Source organism: Trichoplusia ni, chromosome 3 (genome assembly GCF_003590095.1).
Source record: "Trichoplusia ni isolate ovarian cell line Hi5 chromosome 3, tn1, whole genome shotgun sequence".
NCBI classification, from domain to species: domain Eukaryota; kingdom Metazoa; phylum Arthropoda; class Insecta; order Lepidoptera; family Noctuidae; genus Trichoplusia; species Trichoplusia ni.
Window position 1 is genome coordinate 16,073,240 of NC_039480.1, and position 25,107 is coordinate 16,098,346.

Genomic DNA, 25,107 nt, shown 5'->3' on the forward strand with positions numbered 1-25,107 from the left:
TGTCTTTATTTCCACAACACTATCATTAATTATTAGATAGACAAATCATGTAAATTTGAATAGAAAAATAGACTATGCAGGAATCAAAGCAACCTTGATTAAAATCGTTGAAAACTTGACTACTTCTCTAGCGATATTGACCAATATACAAATGATTGCTATTATAATCCCATTAGGGAAAAAGACGTCATTTTGACGTTTAAGGCAGCATTGAAAATGGCTACCAATAGAAATGTACCTATTGTCAATTTACGTCATACCAATATGGCAGGTAATTCTTCTATTTGCGGAGTAACATCTGTCTAGCATCGTTAGTATAACTAATGACTTCCTATTTTCACATCCTGCTTTCACAAAAAGCAGCCTTCAAACTATAAACTACGTTATCCAACACATGCATGGACTGATAAGCTTAGATTTCGCATTCATACACAATTATTCAAACCGCAGAACATTAATAGCATAAACGGCTGAGATAATCATACAATACATATCACAGATGGAAGCATATCAACAAACATTATTCTAGGAGACCTAGGCTGTCAACGGGTATTTACACAGGAAGGTAAACTCTGTCCCGGTAAACGGTTACGTTTACTTATGACCCCAGGTTCCCCAAATAAAGTCAAAGAACATAGATGTCGCCACTGACACCAGTCGCCGGGCGAACTGGTGCAAAGTGAGACAACGACTATGATTCGTCTCCCTCTTGCCGCTGGTACTTTGTAAACTGTAGGAATATCTGTTCTAATGTAGTCTGTGATATGCTGTAATCTTCGATTTCTAGATCTCGTTTCGCTCGCTCCATTATCCCGAACATCCGAGACCACGCCACAGTGCGGTCTGGGAGGTAGTATGTTAATAAGCCTTGGTATTCCTCCCTGAAAAATAATTATTTCATTAGAGTCATGTCACATTAGACTTCCCCTATTTCTACGGTACTGTGCCAGCGTCATCCAGAGGTAGAAGTTTGCACGAGAAAGGGGGGGAAATGTCCAGAAGTGGGAGAACAAAGGTTGTGGATGATGATAATGTCACATTATATCTACACTACTTTTTGGTAGGGTCAGCGGATTCTACCATTTTTTAGATATTGCGGTATAAATAATTACAGCAATAAATCGATTTCAGTGTTACTAGACGATGACTTTTTTCAGGATAAATGATACTGTATGATAGATTTTTGCTCTTTATTATATATAGGGATCTGTGCAGATTATCACAATTATAGAATTAGGAAATACTCACATTATCCTTGGAGTCTTGAAATTATTTTCAACATATTCCTTAACAAGATCAACTTTAACGTTGCCGCTGTTAGTCGACGATGTTTCTGGGTCATCCTCCATTTTCATTTTGATTGTTAACGTAAAACCTGAAAATGGACACTCATTAATTTTCGATACATAATAAAAATAAAAATATATACTACTTTCGCTACGTTGCATTATGCCTATTTAAAACCAAACCTCAGTCTTTAAGACCAGTGCCGTATTATCCATAAGGAAGTTTAGGCCCAGTATGACCAGGGGCCCACCACCAAAGTAGGCACAAATTTTTCACTGAATGAAAATAACTAAGTGGGGGCCCCACTCCCTTGTTGCCTCGGGCCCCTGGGCCCATAGATCCGGCCCTGTTTAAGACTCGTCGAATCAATAACTATTATTAATAGTTATTCATTCCTACATTTTAGTCTTTCTATCTTACCTTCAGAGAATTTATTCTTGAGATGTTGCGGTGTTCCAAGGCATTGGAACCGTCCGTTGACCATGATGGTGAGTCGTGAGCACAGTGCTTCACACTCCTCCATACTGTGTGACGTCAGCACTACGCCGCGGCCCGCTCGCTGCACGCCTCGCGTGGCTCGCCATACCTATACACATGAAACACATTTTTCTTAAAAAACAAGTAAGGTAAGTTCATATCTTTTAGACTCAAAAGCTTAAGTTTATAAAAAAAATGGTTGCCTGTAAAGTTGGTTTTACGGGCGAAGATTTTACGTGACAACGTCTTTTTCTCGGTAGAATATTTATTGATATGAATATAATTAAATTGCACAATAGGAACAAGGAATTGAATGAAAATAAGAATTGCACAAATTTTAACTATAGAAATATATTTTGTTGACTAAAACATTGTACATGTAAGCGCCGATTCAATACGCCTAATTCTCTAGTGCTGCGCGCGCGGCAGACCGATCATAGTTGAGTGGGAGAGAGACGCAAGGCATTCGGCGGGCCTCTCTCTCGTTCGGTGACTCATCGTAACGTTACCGGGCGTTGCACTTATTCATAAGTGACTCCCAGCCGCAACCTAATTTAAGACGTTGTCACGTCAAAACAAAAAGCGTATGCAACTAGATTGGGAGTTACATGGGTCACAACCTGCTGTCCTAAGACATTTCTACAACAGTAAACGCTTAAATTCATGGAAGTGACATATCATGAATTTCGATAAGTCACGCGGCTTTGACCTGTCATCTTCATACACTCGGAGAGTTTTCTATTTACGTTATTATAGTGATAGTAGAAATGACACCTGGCTAAAACGGTTAGAATCCAGCAAAGCAGAGAGGACAGATTGGTATATTCAACTTTGACCTGTCATCTTCATACACTCGGAGAGTTTTCTATTTACGTTATTATAGTGATAGTAGAAATGACACCTGGCTAAAACGGTTAGAATCCAGCAAAGCAGAGAGGACAGATTGGTTTATTCAATCACTCCTCTGTTCTCCTATCGTCTTTACTATTGATTCACAATGCACTGGTACATTATTGTTTGGTACATACGTGTCGTTTAGCAGCGGGGTCTACGCCGGTGGTAGGTTCGTCGACGAACACAAGTCTCGTTCTTCCTAAGAATGCAATCGCTGTGTTCAGCTTTCGTTTAGTGCCTCCTGAATATTGATCAACCTGAAATATGAAAAAAATACAATTTCAAATAAAAAAATTGTATCGATATTGAGAATGGACAGGCTTTCTCTAAGAACCAGGGTCCGAGCGATAGGTACGGGTGTGCATACCGCTGCCACAGACTTACGACGGGGTATCGCACTTTGGTGGTAACGGGTGCGACCCCAGCATGAGGCGAGGTGGCCGACGCTCGTTACCCGTCGAGCTTCACACACAAACGCTGCCGCACCCTACTTAACGGCCAGCGAATCCCTGCGGCTGGGCTTGTGCAATTCTATGCGTCCCCACGTGTCGGCAACAAAACGCGGCAGACGTCATCCGGTGATTAGGATTACTCAGTAAGATTCTGACACTACCCATTCCCTCCCCCGAGAGGACAGGTGTACATGAGGATTCCCCCGCCATACCAAAACAAAAAAATAAACAAAATAGACCTTTTGGTCCGTAAATGACTTTTAAAGTTAGGATAGGTATTCATCTCAGTATTTTTTTCACGGGCGTTTTAATCCACGTCAAATACCTATAGGCCAAACGAAATATTGAACTAACCCTCTTATCGAGATGTCTGAGAAAGCCGAGTGCGTGCGCGAGCGTCTCGACGGCGGGCGCGGCCGAGCTCATGCGGAGACCGCGCATCAGCGAGAACATGCGGAGAGTCTCGCGGCCTGTCAGCTCGCCGAACAGGGCGTCGAACTGAGGACAGTAGCCTGCAAAGAAAATATAAGTATGTAATGAAATGGCATTTCTTTGAATTGAATTTGCCGTGTATAAAGTTTTCTGTAGAAATGAGTAAATGACGCTTCGGGTTAACACGTTATTAAATGGCGGAAAATATTTTGTTGATATAAAGTTATAAAAAAATTGTAGTAATGAAACAATTTTTGTTGCAAAAATCGTAAATAACATATCTTATAGGTATTTTGTAGAGTCATTTGTATTCATCATGGGCCTAGCCTTTTCCCAACTATGTTGGGGTCGGTATGTGGGGGTTCTACAAGGAGCGACTGCCTATCTGACCTCCTCAACCCAGTTACCTGGGCAACACGATACCCCATTGTAATATCTATTACTTTGTTATATGTTAACTTTGAAGTTAAGAATCTTATTTCTGAAAAGCGAAATGATAAATCTTTTCTTTCGACGACATCAGTTTCCTTATCTTTGGTCGGTTTTCCAGTATGATTTACTTTTCATATGCTAGAAACTTGCTCGAGCCATAATTGAACGATTTATTAAATGTTGACTTAGACTCGCTACCATGCTGCTGCGTCAGCAAATGATTAAGAACTCCAGTTGATTTCGGAACAAGTCGGGCATTCCCCATAAACATTCTTGAGGAAAGCGTTGCGTCATTTAATAATGAGTCCTCATGAAAGTTACAGTCACTTACCAATATTCTCATGAACCCTGTTAAGGTTCTTTCGCACGGAGTGTCCGCTGACGTAGGCCTCGCCGCTGGAGATGGCCTCGTCGCCCATCAGCATCTTGAAGGTCGTGGTCTTGCCCGCGCCATTCACTCCCAGCAGACCGAAACACTCTCCGTCATTTACACCTGTTCAAACAAGTCTTTCATTAAGTAATGTTTACTTTTGCTATTGTTACTGTTATTTTGGCGAGAAAAAATGCAAGATGACGAGTAGACTTTCTCGTCTGTACGATTGTAAAAACAGAAATAGTAAGTCTTTTGAATTTCAGAAGAAATACAAATTGTTAGTTATTCAGTTATGAATTAAATTTTGCGATAATAAGTTTAAGGACTTTGCCTCACAATTGTGACAAATAAATCGACATTGTTCTTTTCAGACTTTGATTAAGCTTGTTTTTAAAGGCCCACGACGATCCCCGCGTAGGACAAGTAAGTCTAGGTGTCTTAATGCATGTGACTTGATTTTTTGTGAAACTCCTCGCGACAAAAGGATTTAATTTCTTAATCTGGAAACCGCTTTTTTTTACATCATAAACTATATATAATTATGACTTACTGAAGGAGACTTGGTCTACAGCGAGATGTTTCCCGTAGTACTTGGCGAGGTCTGTAGCGAGCAGTGCGTGGTTGGCGCGGTCGGCGGGCGGCGTGTGACGCGCGTGCTCCGCCTCTAGAGCCACGTCCTCGTCGAGCGAGCCCTCGTCCACCGGCGGCGGGGTTTTGCGGAAGGTGAATACCTGGTGAAGGGGCAATTGATTATAAATTAAAGTTAAATGTTTGTCCTTAAGCTTCCTGAATCAATTAAATTTTGTTGAAAGTTGAGTTGGATATACTAATGATTTTGCGATCGTCTGCAAAAGCGTTCCCGTTTGGCCCGGGAACGGACAAGTATTCCGGTGTTTTTTTTTTCGGTAAAAGTCTAGTACAGCCGTTTGCTCCCACAGGGCGAAGAAATTCCATGAGGGTTTTCGCCAGGTAAAAAAAGGAATCATCTAATGACGCCCCTCAAGATAGGCGTAACATTATTCTAAAGCACAGTTTGCACAAGTTCCGTTTTACTAAGTATGACAATGCGTTTGGATTGCTAATATGTTTATGAAAATATTTTTTACAAAATGTGTTTCTCATTTTTCTTTTGAAATATTCGATTCGTGTTATGAGAAAAACCTAATTATAAAAAACACGAAGTAATGCTAACTTAGGGCTTCTTTGGTTTGTCTCTATAAGTGAGCGCTAATCATATGTGGTAAACGAAACCGTCGGCACAGTTTTATTAACTAATAAATATTTGCCATTCTTACCTTTTGGAAAAGTCTGTATTCGATGACCATCAGAATAGCCCACAGGACGGCACAGGTGCCTGTCATGGCGATCAAGTACCGCATGACGCCCGGCTCTTCCCAGTCGAAGTACGGGTTTTCACGAACTGGAACAACATATAACTAGACTAAATTTTTTCAATAATTACGTCATCACTATAACAATCATCAAGTTTTATTGCCTATTAGTCTCTATATTGACATTGTGGGTGACAAAAACTGACTGGTTTCTTAGGTTTAGGCGAATGTTAGACATTGAAATGAAACTACTTTTACGGATTTTATCGCGGTTTAATATTAGACTTTAGTTCCCGACGTTTCAGCACCTTTGCAGGTATCATGGTCACGGGCAGACTGCTTCTTTTAAGAAAATATCCTTTTGTCTTAAGCACAACTTTTAAATAATTGTTTTTAAGACGTTAGTCAATCGGTCTTGGTTATAAAACTATTTTGGATCAATTTTTTTCTGCTTATTAGATACGTTTATAAAACGTTTCTTACCGCAACATGTGCTAGAGAATTCACACATGTTAGCCATAGTGCACTCCACGTTGGGGTAAACCGCCTGCAGGTATTCACAGCCCTGAAGACACGTGTACTCACGGAGACCGATCTGGTTTAAGTATCTGAAAAAAAGAATCATTTATTGAAAAAATATTAAAAATAAAAATATTACTTATAAGCAGTGAAGAACTCATTTTTTTATTTTTGTGGGTGTGTGGATTATGAGGCAAGTGGTATTCATTTAAAATCTACTTTAAGTCGATTGTGGATTGTGGTAAACACTGGTATATCAATACAGTTACTATGCAATATTACCTGACAGCTGTAACAAGACTGTAAAGTGGGAAGAACTGCAGTATGTTGTCCATGATGTGCGCCACGTGTTGCGTCGTGAGGTTCGGCGACGACAGCGCCTCCACCACTTGCGGACCCATCATACCTGCGGACGAAACAGATTGCTAGTTAATGAACGAATATGGGACAGCCTGCTTGGCTGTTTTTTCTCCGACATCGTGGGAGTGGGCTGGTCATGTCTGCGAATGCAGCCTAACCGTTGGGAAAAAATCGTCACCCACTAGACACTGGAGGAGGGACGTCGACAACGAGGTCGTCCGCGACGAAAGTGATGTGATGATTTAGTCAAATACGCGAGGCGGGCGTGGCCAGAAATCGCAAACGATATAGAGGTTTGGAAGAGAAAGGGCTTTGTCCAGATGTGGGATCTAAAAGAGGCTAGACTTATCTTGCGAAAGCAGGAAGCAGTGAAGCGTTGGCGAACCTTATTTATAGTAGCGTAATTATTTAGACTACATTTTTCACTGAATTTGTTTCCACGTTTATATGCCCTGCTCATAAAATCAGTAATCAAGCAGAACGATTTTTCAAGATAAGATATATTATGATTCCAGTCCAGAAGATAGTTGTTTACAAATATTTTCAATACATTTCATTACTTACCGAATAGAACATTCATGAAGAAGAAGCTGACAAATCCGACAGCGGGTCCTTTGAACACGTGCGACATGATGTAGCCGAGCGGCAACATCGCAGCCCCGTACACCATCGCACATAAGTACATGCGACCTACGTTAACAATGGTTTAGTTTAAAAAAAACATTGGAATAGAAAATCACTTGACTAATATGAGAATATTGGAGTGGATGAAGTCTGTCCAATGTTTGGCAACAGGCCTCGACAAAAATTGGTCAATTTAGACAGGGGCCTAAACTGACTTATTTTTGTCGCACTTAAGAATCGCTTCATATTGTAAAGGACATACAGAATTCAGATTAAATTTAATAACACTAACGCTTAACACAATACATTACTCTGGAGAAGCATAGCAAACTACAACTCTATATTATACTCTAGCAGTACATTTATTTTCCTCCTCATTGTGGCAGGTACATCCGCAGTAATCAATAGAAGTACTTTGAATTATATACAGTACACTAGTACAGACACATTATTTACGTACTACATACTTAACATACGTAAAATGGCAACTCTTTACCCAACTCGGAAGCTGTAGACAGTCCTATGACCTGGAAGGCTGCGCAGGAGATGACGATAGACACGCAGGTGAGCAGGAAGGCCGTCCAGTCGAACACGGCGGCCGCGCCCCACAACACGGCCGGCTGCACGCCCGCCGCCTTCTGCAGCAACTTGGCGCCTGATACACGCTCCTGGAACAAATAGGACGATAAGACATGAAAAGTGATACGAAAGTAAAAGGTTAGATAGAACCCTCCGCCCCCCTTTTTCTAACAAATATTCTTTACGTCTTTACCGAACTGTGCTGCAGCCTCCCTCTACGATTTACATATATCCTTTCCTTCTTTACACTACCGTGTCTGAACTACGATCAAGCATAACGAATATGTGGAATAGGTAGTAACTTAGTAGTTTTAAGCTGGGGAGGATTACCCGATTCAAATAAAGGAAAACTTGTACAAATAGGGTCATCGAATAATAGGGGAACGACAACTTCGTTTTTTATAACGATGACTCTAATAATGTTATCCAAGGTCAGATTTTATTAAAATATTTATAGCTTTTGGCACTAACCTTAATGTAAAACATGATGAAGACAGCGCTCACGATGCCCACACTGCTGCCGATACCAGACGCCAGTTGCATGGACAACATCGCTATCATCGTTTGCAAATCACTCTGAAAAAGACAACACATTTAACAAGTCGTTTAAAATAACTGGAAAACCAAGAAGTGGTTATTTTCACTGCAACAATAAGAAATTGCGAAGACACTTTTCAAATCAGGCGTAAGTCAAGTCAATATTAGGTATGCTAAAAAAATCAGAAAATAATTATAATACCGCGTTCTGCAGTAAAATATTCTGGCAATAAACTCACTTGATCCGTATACGTGGCTTCTAAGGGATGATTGTAAACGTGGATGTAAGCACTTGAGTTCTTGGCTCTGAGTAAAGCTGAGTAGACAGCTGCTAGTGATGTGGCGACATCGTGGTAGCCGAAATTGCTGAACCAGGCGGTGGCCGAGTTGTCATCGAAGGTGGAGCCAATCAGCAGCCGGTGACGAAGACTGGCCATTACTATGGTGTCATTTGCCTGGAGATTTGTGAGTCAAAATTAGTTCAAAAGTTATTTTTCTATAGATGACTGCACGGATAGGCGAGTGGTTGAGGTCACCACGCCAAACCCACTGAGCGCGATATGTTATTGGTTAGATCCCCGCCTAGGACAAGCATTTTTGTGATCCAAAATACACGAAAGTTTGTCGTGAGTCTGCGTGTCTTTGCGCATGTTTGTGAATCCCCGCAATAACAGAAGGATTAAATACCATAAAGCGGTTTCGTTTTTAAAAATATATATTATGTAAGATGAGTTTGAACGAAACGAAAATATTCTATAAAGATGCGGACTTAAAAGTTAAAATTAATTATTTTCCTTTAATGACTATCTACTATTTTATTATGATAGAGTTATCAACGATTTGATAGTGATAAATGTAATATAACTTCTTGTTACTTACCCTATCAAGATAATATTCTTCGACTGGTTGATTGCCTATCACCGTAAGCTCCATATTGTCAACTCCGGACGTTTTGAACATCGTTTCGTATGCCCTCGCTGCGAGAGCTCCAAGCGATGACGCTGTTGTACCATTGTAGCTCAACAGGGTCTCGGTAAGTACGTAACTGGAAGTACACGATGAAATAAAGTATATCCGGGTAGGTTTATTGATTGCACTTTGTTCCGCCTTAAAGTCAAACTTAAGGAGTCCATCGCGAACAAATAACTCGTAATTTCAATCTATTTTAAAAGAAGACCAGTGGAACGCTAAACCTAATTCTAGATTATGCGTTCCACTGGTGTTTACCACTAATCCTTTGAGAAGTGTTTGATTTTTTTTACTACCGTTTTAAGCTACGTGTCCATTTAATACCACCTAAAAATATAAATTTAATAACTTACCCTTCTGTCAGATCTAAAATCCTGTTGTTTATAGTTGGCACGAAGGACATAACGTATTGCAAGACCCCGAGCGTTGCGTTTATCAGGACTATGGGAGCCGCAAACTGCAGAAGCACAAGCCACCATGATCGGTACCAGACCAGGGCTAACTTCAACCATACTGCTAAAACATGCTGGTACAGTAGACGGAACCCTTTCACGCTACTTTCGTCTCTATCCACTGCAAGATGAAAAAGAGTTTTATAACAAAACTTCGTTATATTATAAATAAACTGAAGTCTAAACAGCTGCTAAGGAATTTTACTACCAAAGATTTGGGTCCAGATAAGCACGTGTGCGTAAGCTATCGTAGACGTTACGGATAGTTTAACTATAAGAGAGGGTCGCATCAGTTGATGAGCTCAAAAACTACAAATATTCAGGCTAGCTAACCGGAGTCTTTTCGCCAATGTGACTAATAAAATATTAAAGAGGCGCGAGGTAATATCGGCATGATACTTACATTGTTCTAAAGATGAATCGATTTCATGTTTAAGCGCATCTTCCATTGAGGAATCAGTAGTTGTGGTCGCAGTATCGTCTGTCTCTGAATGTACAGGTGCCAAGTCCGCGCCAACACTAAAACGTAAAATTCCATTACAAAAAGTTCACACACTGAAAGGAAGAATAGTCACAGAAACATACTCCTAAAACACTTACCTCATAAATACATCTTCGAGCGTGGTTGCCACCAAGCCATAATTCTTCAATTTAATTTTGCCCATGTTCTTCTCCAGGTCATTCAACATATCTTCGAAAGTGTGTGAATAATCGTTGACTAGACTATACGCTATTTCGGATCCTAGAAACAAGTTTCAACATTAATAATCCGCGCTTAGATAAGAACAAGAAAATGTGTGAAACGATAACGTTAAATTGTAGTTTAATGATAGTTACCGCGATCTTCCTTCATGATACTGCCTGGGACGTAGTTATTTATAAGTGCAGTGCATGCCTCGAAGTCGAAGTCATCATCCTTGACGACGACCAGGGTGTACCCGACGCCGTAGTGACGTTTGAGGAAGTACGGCGAGCCCACGCACTGCAGACGACCGTTGGCCATTATGGCGACTCTATCACCAAGAATATCTGCCTCGTCCATGAAATGCGTGGTCAGGATCATTGAGCGACCTGGGCAATGCAATAAAACCGTAGAAGTATTATTAAAAGTGATTTTAGGGTCGGTTTTGAAGATTTTTAGGTTTTGAGTTTCGTTGGAAATATTGGGAGGGGGGAGGGTAGCAAAATTGTGGGATTCCATAATCTAGGAAGGAAAAAAAGATCAATATCGGAAAGGGACAAAAATTAACTGTGCATAAAAAAGGGGAAAATTACGGTAATTACCTTTCTTCTCCCGTTGCAAAAGCTCCCAGAGAGCACGTCGTGATGCAGGGTCCATGCCAGAAGTGGGTTCGTCTAGGAGTACGACACGCGCTGCACCACTTAAAGCTATCCCGACACATAGACGACGCTTCTGACCACCAGAAAGACCTTTAGAAGGATAATCACGCTGCAAAAAGGAAAACGTCAAATATAATTAAGTTCTTTAAAAGATAAGAAATTACGGTCAGTAACAAAAGCCCGATAACATAAATCCATTTTCAAAACACCTTTCCACAAATAAAGAAGTTGTTGGTGTCATAACCTAAGGGTATTTTTTTGTTTTACTGAAAAAAAACTGTTACTATGCTAATCTTACATATCGTTGACTTAAATCTATACTCTATACTAATATATAAAGCTGTAGAGTTTGTTTGTTTGTCTGAACGCGCTAATCTCAGGAACTACTGGTTCAAATTGAAAAAATATTTGTATTGAATGGACCATTCATCGAGGAAGGTTTTAGGCTATATACCATCACGCTGCGACTAATAGAAGCGAAGATACAATGGAAAATGTGGAAAAAAAAAGGGCAGGTATAAATCATAACTTATATCTTCTAACCACGCGGACGAAGTCGCGGGCAACAGCTAGTCGTTGATATTACTCAATTAAAACGTAGGTGAAGTTACCTTTTCTTCTAGTTCCAATTTAGTGATAAGAGCATCGATTTCGTCCTTTAATTGTTTGCCTTTAAATCCTTTGAGGCGGGCGAAAAATTCCAGATGTTCTTTAACAGTAAGTTCGTTGAACAAGACGTTGTGTTGTGGACACAAGCCAATGTGGGAGCGAGCGGCGGCGGCTTGAGAGCTCATGTCGAACCCAGCTACGCTCATGGACCCGCGAGTAGCTTTTAAATTCCCTGTAAGAATTTTAGTAATGTAATGAATGGTGTATATCTTTTGTTGGAGATCCTTAATATATAAATAAATATTAGGTTAATCACTGATAGGAAGGTATTAAGTATCAAGTATGTGCATTATACTCGACTTAGCTATATGTAAGTCGAGGTGATTTCGTGATTGTCCTTTAGTATATAGGCGTACATACAAATTACGGTTTGGAAAAAGAAACATACAGGCAGAAGTACAAAATACCGGTCAAGCGCGAGTCCGTATTGCTACATTGAGGGTTCGATAGAAATACACTGGAGAAAAAAAAATCAGAAATTGATCATCCATCAAACTTATTACCGTACCAAAGTTTTCTTAGCACGAAATTTTTTTTATTATTTATTTTTATAATTTTTCGTCGAATTAACGTCTATTACTAGGTGATGGTAGTAGGCAGTAATAGAATTTCGATTGCCTTTTGGCAACGGCAATCTAAAAGTGGTTAAAAAGTTATCCATATCAAAAATTATAAAAAGAAGTAGTTACCACTTAAAAAATGTTGAATGTACTCAGTTCCGCATAGCACTAAAATTACTATGTTAGTTTTAACCTTCAACTCTATTTACTTAGAAGATTACAATGATTGAAGGCATTACGAGTGAGGCTAGTGGCCCACTTCACAATTTTATGACCGCAACCATCCAGTTGGCAACCAGAAATGCGATTTGTGTGGGTGCAATAGGATTTTAATTTGAGTGACATAGTGTGGATCTTCTTACAACATTCCGACGTTGTAACATGGCATGTTCAAAACATGTCCGTAATATTTTTGATCGTCTTTTTTCTTTTAAATATGAATACTAACCTGTCAACATAGATATGGTAGTAGATTTCCCAGCACCGTTGTGACCCAATAAGACAGTAATCTGATCATTATAAATATTCAGAGTAAGGTGATTGACGGCTATGTTATTCCCGTAGATTTTTGTTAGATCCTGAAAATAAAAAGCTTATAAATAAATGTGTAAACTTGTTGTATTTGTTAAGAAAGTAGGTTTTTAATGTTGAATTTAACTTACATGCATTTTTACACCGATAGCATGATCGATTGGGTCTTTCTCTTTAATGATATCTTCAGATTCACTCACTTCGTTTTCAAAAATAAAACCGGAATCTAAAAATTACACACATACAATTTAATTGTTCTATTATTATTTTTGTGTACATATAGACATATATACTTATAGACGATTTTTTCAAATAATTTCTTCAAATATTTACCTGAATTATAATTGGGCAGCCAGAATTTAATCTGGAAGGGGAAATACCAGGGTTTTGGGGTTCCAAAGGGCCCTGGCATAACCTGTTCAAGGTATAAAGTGATGAGCATGTAAATGACGCAGTCCAAGGCCAGCATGATGACCACGTGCCCGAACACGAAACGGTTCGTCTCCGTAGCCGGTGACGACATGAATTCGCCCCACTGCAGCCCTAATTGAAAGAATATTTAGTAAAGCAATTTTACACTTAGACACAGTCGCTACGTAAGAATTTGCTCTCCTACGCGCGGTATACGCGGACATCAATTACTCCTACACAGACATGTTATTATAGCGCGTATTACATGTAAACACAATTGCGATGTTAAACACGTTACGTTATCAAACTGTATCTAATCGAATTCACCTAAATACAACGCTTCAAAAGGGAAAGAACCTTTGCATATAGTACTTATTAATCTGCTAACACTCAAATAGCATTTTAAGAAGAATATTTTAAAAACGTACCTCCAATACTCTCCTTGGCGAGTAGAAGTTGGAAACCGTAAGACATCGCTGAATTTATGCTGAGACATGTGAAGACTTGCATAGCAGTAGACATGTCAATATCCATGGCCAAGAGAACAGCTGGGACGTATGATAGGAACCAGATCACTCCCATACACAACGCCGCTGTACTACCTTGAAAGGAAAAAAAATATCAGTAGAGTTAAAGCACACACTACAATATACGAGACAGAATAAGGAAAACACCATACCTTTCGAAAAGAAACTGCTTATCATAAAACAGAAAAATATAGCGCATGATAAGTACAGAATCATGAAAAAGAACAGCACCGTCCAGGGGGTATTAGTAAACACTGCGTATTCAGAAAAGCCATCTTCGTTAGTAAACCAATTTATCTAAAAGCAATACAAATGTTTATAGTAATGTACATGGTTCATATTTCATTTGCAATAAATATCAAGTGAACTCGCATACCTTTAAAAGGACTATAATCAAAATCGCTGTTACAAGGAGGTAGAGAAACTGCTTGCAAAACCATGCCGTCCAATGTAGCCATGTGGGTAGACCCATAATTTTCATCGTTTCCTAAAAATAAGTGTGATTAATATCTAAAGTATTTTCCCACGTTTTTTTACACTCACTTTCTTGTACGTTTGTTTGTTTCGGCACTTCTCGATAAGCTAACAGGTTGAAATTTTCAGGGTTAAATTTTCAAACACGACGACATTGCAATTTACAACGATAAAAACGGCTAAACCGATTTAGATAACATACGAATGGAATGACATTTAAAAACGTAGGTGTTTAGAATTTTTAAATCTATTAACTTTTGTGGCTTCCTGAAGATTCTTGGTGACAGTTACCTTTAATTGTAATTCCTTTTCTACCGTAACAGCCCTCGCTATATTAACAGCGGTGTAACTGAAGCTGAGCATGATGAACATCGGGAACATGAACTGTAGGACATCGACCGCCAAGTCTTGGATGTAAGGCGGGTGAGGGTACCTCTGGATATTGATCCTGAACGATTTTAAATCTTCTCCAGTAGCTCTCGATATCAACTCGTTAGAGATAACGTGTTGCAGCGCGATAAACATTTCGTTGACGTAGCCTGCGCAATAACAATGATAAACATATGGATGGTATCAAAAAAAGCATTCTAAATACTCGAAGCTTACATACTTTACAAAGATAGGTATATTATCGTTCACTCAAAGCAGGTTTTATTACAAAGCGTAAGATTATCATCGACACGGATATGGAAAACAAAAAACAATCGTTATACCTGGATCATTGCCACCTTCCCAGGAATAAGCGAATCTGGGCCCTGGCATTTCGAATAACGGGAACACAATGTCGGTTCGCCAAGTGCGACCTCCTCGTTGAAAGAAAGAGTTCAATCGAGGCCTTTCAGGGAACCGTAGTGCAAATGATAAATTGTTTGACAAGTCTTCCGCGCCTGAAAGAAAAAATTACACACGTTTAGTGACGCGAATTAATATTTTGGGTTTTCATTAATAATGAGAGTATAATCTTAAAGAAATTATGTCACTTAAAAATATTATGAAGCTGGAAAAATTAAGCCGAGTAACTACATATTCTAGTCTTTGATATTCACATTTCAAACTGAAACTTGCAATAAAACATTTAAGTTAAGCTAATTATAAATCTAAAGATCTTCAACATCATTCAAAGCCTTGGTCCTCCCACTGCTGGGCGTAGGCCTCCCCTTTTTCGTGCTAATTTCTGCGGTCCAGCGCTAGCCGCATCCAGACTCGACACCTACATCATCGACACAACTTGCTCTTAACTATAGATATAAGCATACTAACCAAAAAGTTTATCATCAAACTCAATCCCAGCGATAACCTTGCGAGTGGAATCCTCTTGCACGTAGAGTCCTCTTAGTTCATGACTGTTGTTATAAGGATCAATTTTTATTCGTGACTTTAGGACCTCGATAATAGCTGTAGAGTTAAAATCAAAATCCGGTGGAAATTCTATACCCGGTAAACCAGGTATAGAAATATTATCTATTAAAACAGGGATCAGATCTTTTGCATTCGCTACTAATAAGTTTGTGATTCCAGTTCTGACGACGTCTTCTAATACTGGACTTTTTGGTGAGTATGCTATTGACATCTGCGTTAAGTTCATGCCCGCTCTGCAAAAAGAAAAAACAATGTTAAGAAGAAACATTATCATCCTAGCCTCTTCCCACTTCAAACTACGTTGGGGTCGGCTTCCAGTCTAACCAGTTGCAGCGAAGTACCAGTATTGACGACTGCCTATCTGACCTCCTCCCTCCAAAACACTCGACTATAATTCAAGAACATTGCCCAAATCGGAATGTAACTTTGCTTTTCTACATTAAGAATAAGGTTTTATCTTTTACAGTACTAACACTGGTAGGTTTTCTGGCAAGTTACAGACAATCTGTTATTCAATTATATTCAGTTTTCGGTTACAAGGAACATGGCAGTTTTGAATTTGGCACAAAGTTGGACAAATCTATCTGCAGATAATTTGTCTGTTGGATCTCAAATTGACAGTGCTAAACTTGTGAACTGTGTTGGGACCACCACTTATCATTCTTCAATAACTACAAATTAATCTTATGATCTTTGCCAGAGTATTACATCTTTATATTACTACAAGATAAAATAAAAAAGTGAAAAACCCCGGCGATAACCCAAATGACAAATTATCTTTAGTAGAACAGCAAATTGAGACGTAGTACCTAATTGATACTCTCACTTGACAATCGGATTTCCATATCCCTTTTCCCAATCCCACCACCAATTTTATTATCAAACGAAGCTAAAAACGCTCTTGATTATTTCATCAATATTCTATTTAAGCGCGTCTTCATATGAGTCCCCACTCGAGTATATCGGCTTTTAAACGGCTCGAATGACTTTTATCGATCACTTCTACGAAGATTCACACATAATTCAACTTTAATACGTAACAAAAACCAGTAGAACTCGCTTAATCCAGCTATAAAGTCACAGACAGACGTACACCTCAAATTTATATCACCCCTCTTTTTGCGTCGGGGTTTAAGAAATACAAAAAGATTATACGTAAGACAATTAGGTAATAATTAAGGAAAATTCTCGCACTGTTTTCGTTTGGCGATAAACACGTGAACACATAAGCACATTTTGCGATAATTAACCTTGATATCTAAGTATATTGATAAAATTGTATTTAAAGATTCATAAACATATCTATCTATAAGTTGATATAAAATGATAAAAGAGGTACCAATAGTTCCGTGGAAAAGCTCATGGCTAAGCAGCTAAGTAAGCATTACGGCTTGACCGATAATAAAGGTAGGATGGTCTATGGATAGGTGACTTATGAAAGGGTAGATGAGTTATTGACTTTTAAATATGACTGACAGACATTATCTTTGTCATTTTTATTACCATTTAACAAAACTGGTGGACTCGAGACACTGAGGGTTCTGAGCAAATAGGTAAACAAATCGACTGGGTAACAAATAAATTTTTTTGTCACGCAACAAAATGGCCGTAACACTCGTAACCAACCGCGATCTTTATTTTTATTTTTTGTTTAAGTGGCAAAATGTATTAATCTAATAAATGAAATTTAGAACTGTCTAGCTAATCCGGCATAAACGATTCCTGAAATACAGTTTGATGTCAGATGGACGAAGAGAGGTGAATGGACAACAGTAATAGGGTTGAAAATTTTACCCTTTGGGTACGTAACCATAAAAAGTGACTGAGCAACTAAACTGGGTTGTGGAAGTCAGATAAATAGTTTTTCTCTTTCTAGTAGAATGTAGTAAGGCCCTAGTCTGCCATCAACATACATTGGAAAAAGTTCGGGATTCAAGCTACGCTGTGCTTATCTAAGATGCTTTAGCCCAACAATGTTGCATTGGGATAGTATTGTATTAAAGTTGTTCACGTGTTTAAAGAAATTTTGTTTAATTTCATTTTTGCCATTGTACCTGTTGTACTTTGTTAAATTAGTTTACTTACTATTTTCTATCTTGTAAATGAGTCATTATAGAAGTGTACTCAAAAGACGTTCTTACAAGTCAAACTTCGCATAAGCAAATGTAATCTATGATAAGTATGGTTATCAATTAATAGTTGACAAAAACAAAGATAACTGTGTATAAACCAGTACTTTTCGGTGCCTAATAACTTCCGACTTAATTAAATAATCAGCTCGATCCCACGCTTACGCCACGTTTTACCCGCTCCCGCAAAATTACGATGTATCAAATCGTTTTAACATTCAAAAGTTCTGGAAAAAAGCTAGTCATAAAATATACTATTCGTAATTAAGACAGAAAGTCTAATTTTATTAACTAAGCAGAAGGAGCTACGCCTGAAAACAACAGTCTACGTCAGGACGACATGCAATCTAGGAAAGTCATGCCAATAAAGCAGTATTTAGATAGCTTAAAATTTAATATCTTAATATATATAAATCTCGTGTCACAATGTTTGTCCCAATGGACTCCTAAACAACTTCACCGATTATAATAAAATTCGCTCACCATGTGCAGTTCGATCCAACTTGAGAGATAGATTAGTTTAAATCTCAAGTTATAGTCGCGATTTCTTCTAACCACTCGGACGAAGTCGCAGGCGACAGCTAGTACGTTATATAAAATTAATATAACTCACAAAACTGCTGTGGAATAGTTGAGTGTGTGTGCTGGCAGCGGGGGGTACGTGAGGGTCCCGACTGTGATTGGCTCCATCTGCCATCGCAAGACGAGGACCAGGGTCATGGTGAGCACTGGCAGCAGCAGCTCCGTGATGGTCTGCAGCCGATGCCTCCACTGCTGCAGGAAGTTCTTCCACATGAGCAGCCGGAACTTCATGATCGCGCCCGCGGGCCTCGCCTCTCGCCTCATCTTCATGACGCCCTGTACGTAATTAAAACGGTACAGTTTATTTACGTTAACAGTGTTCGGTCATTACTAAATCCTCATTCTTTCTTCCACCATCACCAAATAATTCGATAAGGTCGATTTTCTTAATCGCAATAAATTAGAGATAAAAAGCTAGATATGCAGTCCAGTACAATATTATACAATGGAAATAATTACAATTCTTATCCACGTGTGTTAGGTGCATTTTATATTTTTTTTAGTTCTATTTCGGTGCGTTTCGATAAAATTTATTTAAGTGACATTTAGCAGCAAAGTTATTATTTCTGTTCACTAATATTCTTACTTTTTATGAGCTTTCAAAAGATATTACAATTGTTAATATGAGCTTAGATTACCTCCATGATCAATTAAAATAATTACTGGCACTGACAATGAATTTTTATTATCATTTGATTATTAATAGATTACAATACGATATGACTCATTTAAAAGGCTTTTAGATTGATTATTTGATTTCCTAAACCTAATTAATATTTTCGATTAAAGATTTCCGAAAATAATTTTCTTTGTAATGTTTTCAGACCGAAATTTCGAAATTAATAATTGAAACCTAAATATAGAATCCCAGTCACTATATCACCCACTTCAACAAATTTTACTCTTGAGTTGTGAGTAATAAACGCACTAACAATGCACCGAGTCACAACAATGCTAAGGTATAATGGCACTTCACGGATGGTATATTTAGTGCAGATAAGTACTATTACCAGTAGTTAGTTGGGTAGGTACTATTATCATAAGTGTTGACGTACTCAACACATACTACAAACAAACAAATATAGAAGATTATAATATTTGTATTACTCTTAAATTATGAGAAGTCGTCGCAACGGGGGCTATTTTCACCATTATTGAATTTCCCTATAAATTACTTCATTTTGAATTCAATAGGCGTTGAAAAGACCAACGGTACAATGTTTTCGTAGCGCGTTTCAGGTTATGTTATTCGGCATAACTCAGTTATAAGTTATTTTATCGAACAGGACACTTGAACGTCTCCTACCAGTGTCTGCGACCGGAATTTTGCAAACTCAAAGAATATTAAATAATACACAGACACAAACATGTTGCCGCTGAATGTTACAGTTTTTCATTTGACATATTTCAATGTCAAGTTCAATGTGTCTGCGCAACACGTGCATAACAGTGCCTCGTACTGAAAGATAGTGAAGCCGGCTTCAAACTCGGTAATTTGAAAACTATATTGGTTAAATTGACATATAAAATTAAATGAAAAATGCTGACTAAGATATAAGTAGGAAGGAGGCTTTTTAAAAATCTATGCTGCTAACGAATTCAAAAAAGCTGAATTATTATTTTTGCTTTCTTGATATTTTGATTTTAATAGAAATCATAATGAACGTTTTGGGAGCCATTAAAAAAAACATCTGATATCTCGGCAAAATAGCCTTTATATAAACCATTTAATAAATTAAATCGCTGAACATTGCCGCGCCAACGCAACTCTGCCTACCTGCACTGTTTCTCGCGAAGATCTTTGAACAATTGATTTTCAATCCAATGGTATCTCCGACAAAACAGTCACCCTTTGAAATTATAGAGAGAGAGATAACTTTAAGAAAACAATAATCGTTTTCCGTGCGTAAATTACTTACATTATATATGTAGATAATTCTTTACAAAATATTGATCTTGGATCATTTATATGTGCACAGGTGCGCTACACAGTTTAACGCTACAGTTTCTTTCTAAATATGGGATCAAGAGATGGGGATGTAGAGATACTGGGCAGAGAGTATAAATTGGAAGTTATGAAGACAGATAAAAAAATATCTTCTCACCTGTAACCACGCCTTAAGCATCATTGTTGTAAACTACAACTCACATCTAAATCGATTGTAGGTATAAGACTTTAGCCTTCACAATCGACGCTATAATCTGTTACTTTTAAATCCTTTCTTACATATTACTTGCACTATCAAAAATTGTTTAGGCAAGTAAAATATCTTGCTTAACAAATCTACTTCCTAATATTTTATCTTTGTAATCTGAACAAAAAAGAAAAATGAGTTAGCACGACACTCGAATACGTCGGATTTGGTGGGCACTGTATTTAGAAGTAAAGTGATGTGATGTGATCCTCATTAAAATTCGCCGGCTACACAGCAAGTGCCCGACAAGGAAAGCGTTGTTTCGATTCACGACTTAGCCGATCGACGGCTAAGGTCACAATGTTGTCATTACAATAGATACAATATATTATTAGAGTAATCAATCTTGCATTTGGTACAATGGTATCTTATGGAAAACATATTTGTCATCTCTTCTAAATTATAACAAATCCCACCTCTTCTAGAAAATTCTCTATTTTTCCCTTTTCTGCTATTGGTCGTGCAGCAGTGGCATGGACGATCATGAAATGCCTTTCAAGGCTGATTTTTCCGAGTTAATTATAGGGTTTATTAAAAGCATGAATACCAAACACATTAAGGTGATCTAGTTTCCTTAGTTTCTCTGATTTGGGAAAGGAATAAATTTATATATCTAGGACTTGTCGAGTGATGAAACAATGGCCAATTAATTTTCAGTTGATGGCTGATAAAAGTTACGCGGTAAGTCACATCTATTGACATGACGCATTTAATGATGACCTAGCAAATACTGTATGCCACAATATTTGCTTTTCTACACATTTTGTGTAATGAAGTAGAGATAAGGAAAATGGGTCTTTGAGTTTTATGCCTTGGATCTCTGTACAAATAGCACAAGTATCTTGACAAAAAATCATTTCAAAAATGGTCAGTCGCCAGTAACTGTAGGTAAGTAGTACCTTTTCATGGGCAGTGCCAGACTTTCATTTTATATTGAAAACTGATTTAGGATTTTTTGGAAGCAGCCTTCTTAGCATCTACTTAGATACCACTAGATTATGACAGACCTTCGTACCATGAGGTTGTCTTCTATATCAGATGACGTCACAAGTAGATTTTATGAGACGCCTAATTACAAGACTACGAGCAAATGGTAGGAACGTAATTTATACTTACTTATTTTGCGCATTAGTTTTAATTAAATATTTCCTTAACAGGCTGTAACATGTTTGCAATGTTTTTGTGTAATAAAGGAGCTTATCTCTTTGATATCAGAGCTTATTAATTATTTTAAAGATATGCAAACATAAAGGCGATATAATTAGAAACCCAGCTAAGCCAGGCTACATGTAAATCCTGTTAGGTACAATTTTTGATTAATCAATTTACGTCTAAGTTTTGTATCATGAAGAAAATTCAAGACAAAGTCAATCAGGTAAGGAAGAAATTTTAGAACGCAATATAATATAAATATAGCAATAAACGAACGAAACTTAGCATAATATATTAGTCAGGGTTAAAACGATGATATTTTTTGCCGCTGCGACAGTTAATAGCAGAAAAAAAATATAAATAAGAAAGTAATAGAATTACATCGATTTTTAAATAACATACCCGCTTTGTATATAAATAACTGAACACTTTTATCATATACAACCTAATCATTGAGACATTGTATATTTAGAGACGAAAGATTTTTTTTATAAAATTTGTGTCAACAGTCCGTCGCAATTAAACAAGTACTTCAAAGTAAATGAAACATTTCCCAATAGATTCTCAATACATAACTGCGTACGAAATTTTCCAGATTGTTATTGAACATCAAACAATACATATTATATTACACACCTTCATTTTGTTTAGTACAACTGCACGTAGATATCGTATTTTAACAAACACACACTCCTCACTTAACTTCCGCAGCTGTTATTTCATCACTATTCAAAATTGTACTGACTGAAGCGTTATATGATATCTGCTGCTCACATTATAGATAACAAATCTCAAGATAAATGGTATCCTAATCGATATGTGTACTGTTATACCTGCCCATATGTATGATGTACACAACATGTTATCTTGTCTAAATACCTACGTATCTATAGTTTGTAAATTGTATCTATAGTCTATACGATACATACATTTTATAACACGTTATAAAAATAATTTCCAGGATGTTAAACAACGATTTGATAAAAGAGATTCGTAGCAATTGGCTTCCCTTGGTATCTTTTACCGAAAGCATTGTTGCTATTGAAAAGTTATTTAATTCTAGCATTTATCAAACCGGCAAATTTTTGTATGTCTGCGATAATTTTGTCGCCATGTGATTTGTAGAAAAAGACAAAAAAATGGAAAAAACTAAGGCACAATAGCAACAAGAAAAAATAAAGACAATATTAGTGGCGGGTACAATAAGCGGTCTTATTCCATATGTGATCCTTCCCGGACAACTTTCAGCCTAAAACTCAGGGCGAGGTATTTGGCCGAAAAGGAAATCGCGGCCCATACGCAAAGAGAAGAGACCGGGATGGGTATTAGTCAGTGAGAAACTGAGTGACACTCCTTTCCTCTCAACCCAAAGAAGGGTGGAGTCGTTTGATATCTCAGCCGGGAAAGCCTTAGCCGAAAATTATAAGAACTGTACAGTGTTACTGTAAACTAATTTCAGAAACAGATGCAGTAAGTCCAAACGTATAAGGTATTAACCTAGTTAAGTCGTTAACTGCAGAATGTATAAATAGATAACCAAGTGACCTAGAATAAAATTATGCTTCTTGATATCCACTTGGTGCTGAGCGCGATGACTAACGAGGTTCATTAAAACTTGACACGTTCCTTAGACGAGTTACGACTAAATTGTGACCATACATTTGTTTATATCCCTTGACACTCAAAACGACTATATATTCAATAGCTATATTAGGTATGTATAGGTAGGTGTACCAGAAGTCCGAAGCTATTGTATTCGTATGAACACTAATAACACCGTTTAACTATTTATAATGTTGGATTTTTTTATTTATAACATAAGTGTGTGAAACTGCTGTGGAACATTGTTGGCAAAACTTTAGTGCGACGTAATACATTCGACAAGAGTATTTTTAAATGATCTACTTATTTTAGTTGTATTTTGGAAATGTCGAATATTATCGGGATTTTTTTTTAATAATAAGGTTTTTTCCCCGTAAACTATCGATAAAATTATTTAAAAAGTAAGTTTGCCAGTAACTCTCATATTTCGTGAGTTTTTTTTTAACTAACCTTAGGCACTCAATTCCCGACGATCAAGGATGAATTTAAGCTTACTCTAGATTTAAACTTGTTTCTTTTTTAAATCGCAGGCTATGACTAATACTAATTTGATAACGCACTACTCTACAAAAGATAAGTACGGATAAGTACGTATTTACTTTGGTTATTGTAAGCACCCTATGTATGAATCAGCTATCGAAGATACAGACAAACTCTGATTAGAACATTGTATTGCATAGTCAGGGTGTAATAGACAACTTACTCGTAATAATTTTAGGTTAGATAGGGCTGAATCACAAAAATAAGTTCATTTAAAAGTGCTTACGAACAATGGGTAAAACCGAACGCATACCAACAACATATTATGCGATAATACAAACACGTATCTTCATTTAACATCAAAAGATAATATATTTAATGAATAGTTATCATCAGATAACCTTAAATGAGTTAAATCCACTGAAATTGAAAACGTAATCGGACAGGTGCGAGTTTGACCCCCGTAGCTACGAAAGGCATATAAGGCACACCTACTAAATTCATAAATCAGACAATGATCTCCTAAGTCCACATCCACATACACATTAGTCGACCTATATGCATGAGTCGTAAATTAGGATCGGAAAAAGGAGGTTACAGCGAATGGGCCGAAGGAGTATGTAAAAGACAAACAAACATCAACGAACGTGCTACAGTAGACAACTAATTAACTATAACAATCAAATTATTATAGAGAGGAAATAGTAGAACAATTGCATAGGAAACAAAACAAATATTTCCAAACGGAAAACAAAAAACAAACACCTCATACGCTGTTTTTCAGTTTGAATAGGATATTTGTCTATATGACTAATAATATAAATCCGTATAGTCCGTCAGACAGATTTCCAAAAAATATTTAACACGTATTTTTCATTAAAAAATAAGGAATTAATTCAAAAAGTAAGGAAGATAAAAGGCACTTAAGTTTGATAGTGGTGGCTAAAAATATCACTTGCAAGTAAAAAGCGTACTGGTAAGTGACGTCACACGAGATTTTAAATCACTGTATTCTCTTTATTTCTTTGTTTACGATATCCAAGAAAAAATACGTATCCAATATTTACTGAAAATCTGTCTGATGGACTAATCAGCTTTTTTTGTCAAATACCCTATAGGCAACTTTCAGAATACAATATTTTTCTATGCGACCAAATTGTGTAATACCGTACATGTTCCTAATGCTGACTAAGACACTTAAAAACAATCACATACATTGATTTGCATACCTATAAAATATAGTTTTAAACTCATCTGATACTTAACACTTCTATTAAAGCAAAACACTTGACCATTACTCACCTGTTTATAACAAACACTAGAACACTACAGAACATGAAATACGTTGAATACTCGTAAACCAAAAATATTTCCTTC

At 37.4% G+C, this 25,107-nt stretch overlaps 1 protein-coding gene across 2 annotated transcripts; it reads right to left on the bottom strand.

Moving 5' to 3' along the window:
* Nucleotides 1-72: 72 nt before the first annotated feature.
* On the bottom strand, nucleotides 73-25,107 carry LOC113492150 (ATP-binding cassette sub-family A member 3-like). Of its 2 annotated transcripts, none has more exons than XM_026869487.1 (32): nucleotides 25,033-25,107; nucleotides 18,333-18,577; nucleotides 15,492-15,823; nucleotides 14,945-15,118; nucleotides 14,523-14,770; nucleotides 14,134-14,244; nucleotides 13,910-14,054; nucleotides 13,659-13,832; nucleotides 13,153-13,362; nucleotides 12,951-13,045; nucleotides 12,737-12,866; nucleotides 11,671-11,900; nucleotides 11,003-11,168; nucleotides 10,556-10,789; nucleotides 10,319-10,460; nucleotides 10,122-10,237; nucleotides 9,620-9,839; nucleotides 9,177-9,342; nucleotides 8,537-8,752; nucleotides 8,232-8,336; nucleotides 7,678-7,849; nucleotides 7,122-7,247; nucleotides 6,480-6,603; nucleotides 6,162-6,286; nucleotides 5,643-5,767; nucleotides 4,898-5,078; nucleotides 4,306-4,467; nucleotides 3,465-3,622; nucleotides 2,793-2,915; nucleotides 1,708-1,873; nucleotides 1,249-1,375; nucleotides 73-881 (listed from the first exon to the last, which is right to left on the bottom strand). In XM_026869487.1, exons 2-32 carry the CDS (start codon nucleotides 18,569-18,571, stop codon nucleotides 692-694), a joined length of 5,232 nt encoding a protein of 1,743 aa, XP_026725288.1. In that variant the 5' UTR covers nucleotides 18,572-18,577; nucleotides 25,033-25,107; the 3' UTR covers nucleotides 73-691. The 2 variants fall into 2 exon arrangements, with proteins under 2 accessions (XP_026725288.1, XP_026725287.1); XM_026869486.1 differs by lacking the exon at nucleotides 25,033-25,107 and adding an exon at nucleotides 22,285-22,389.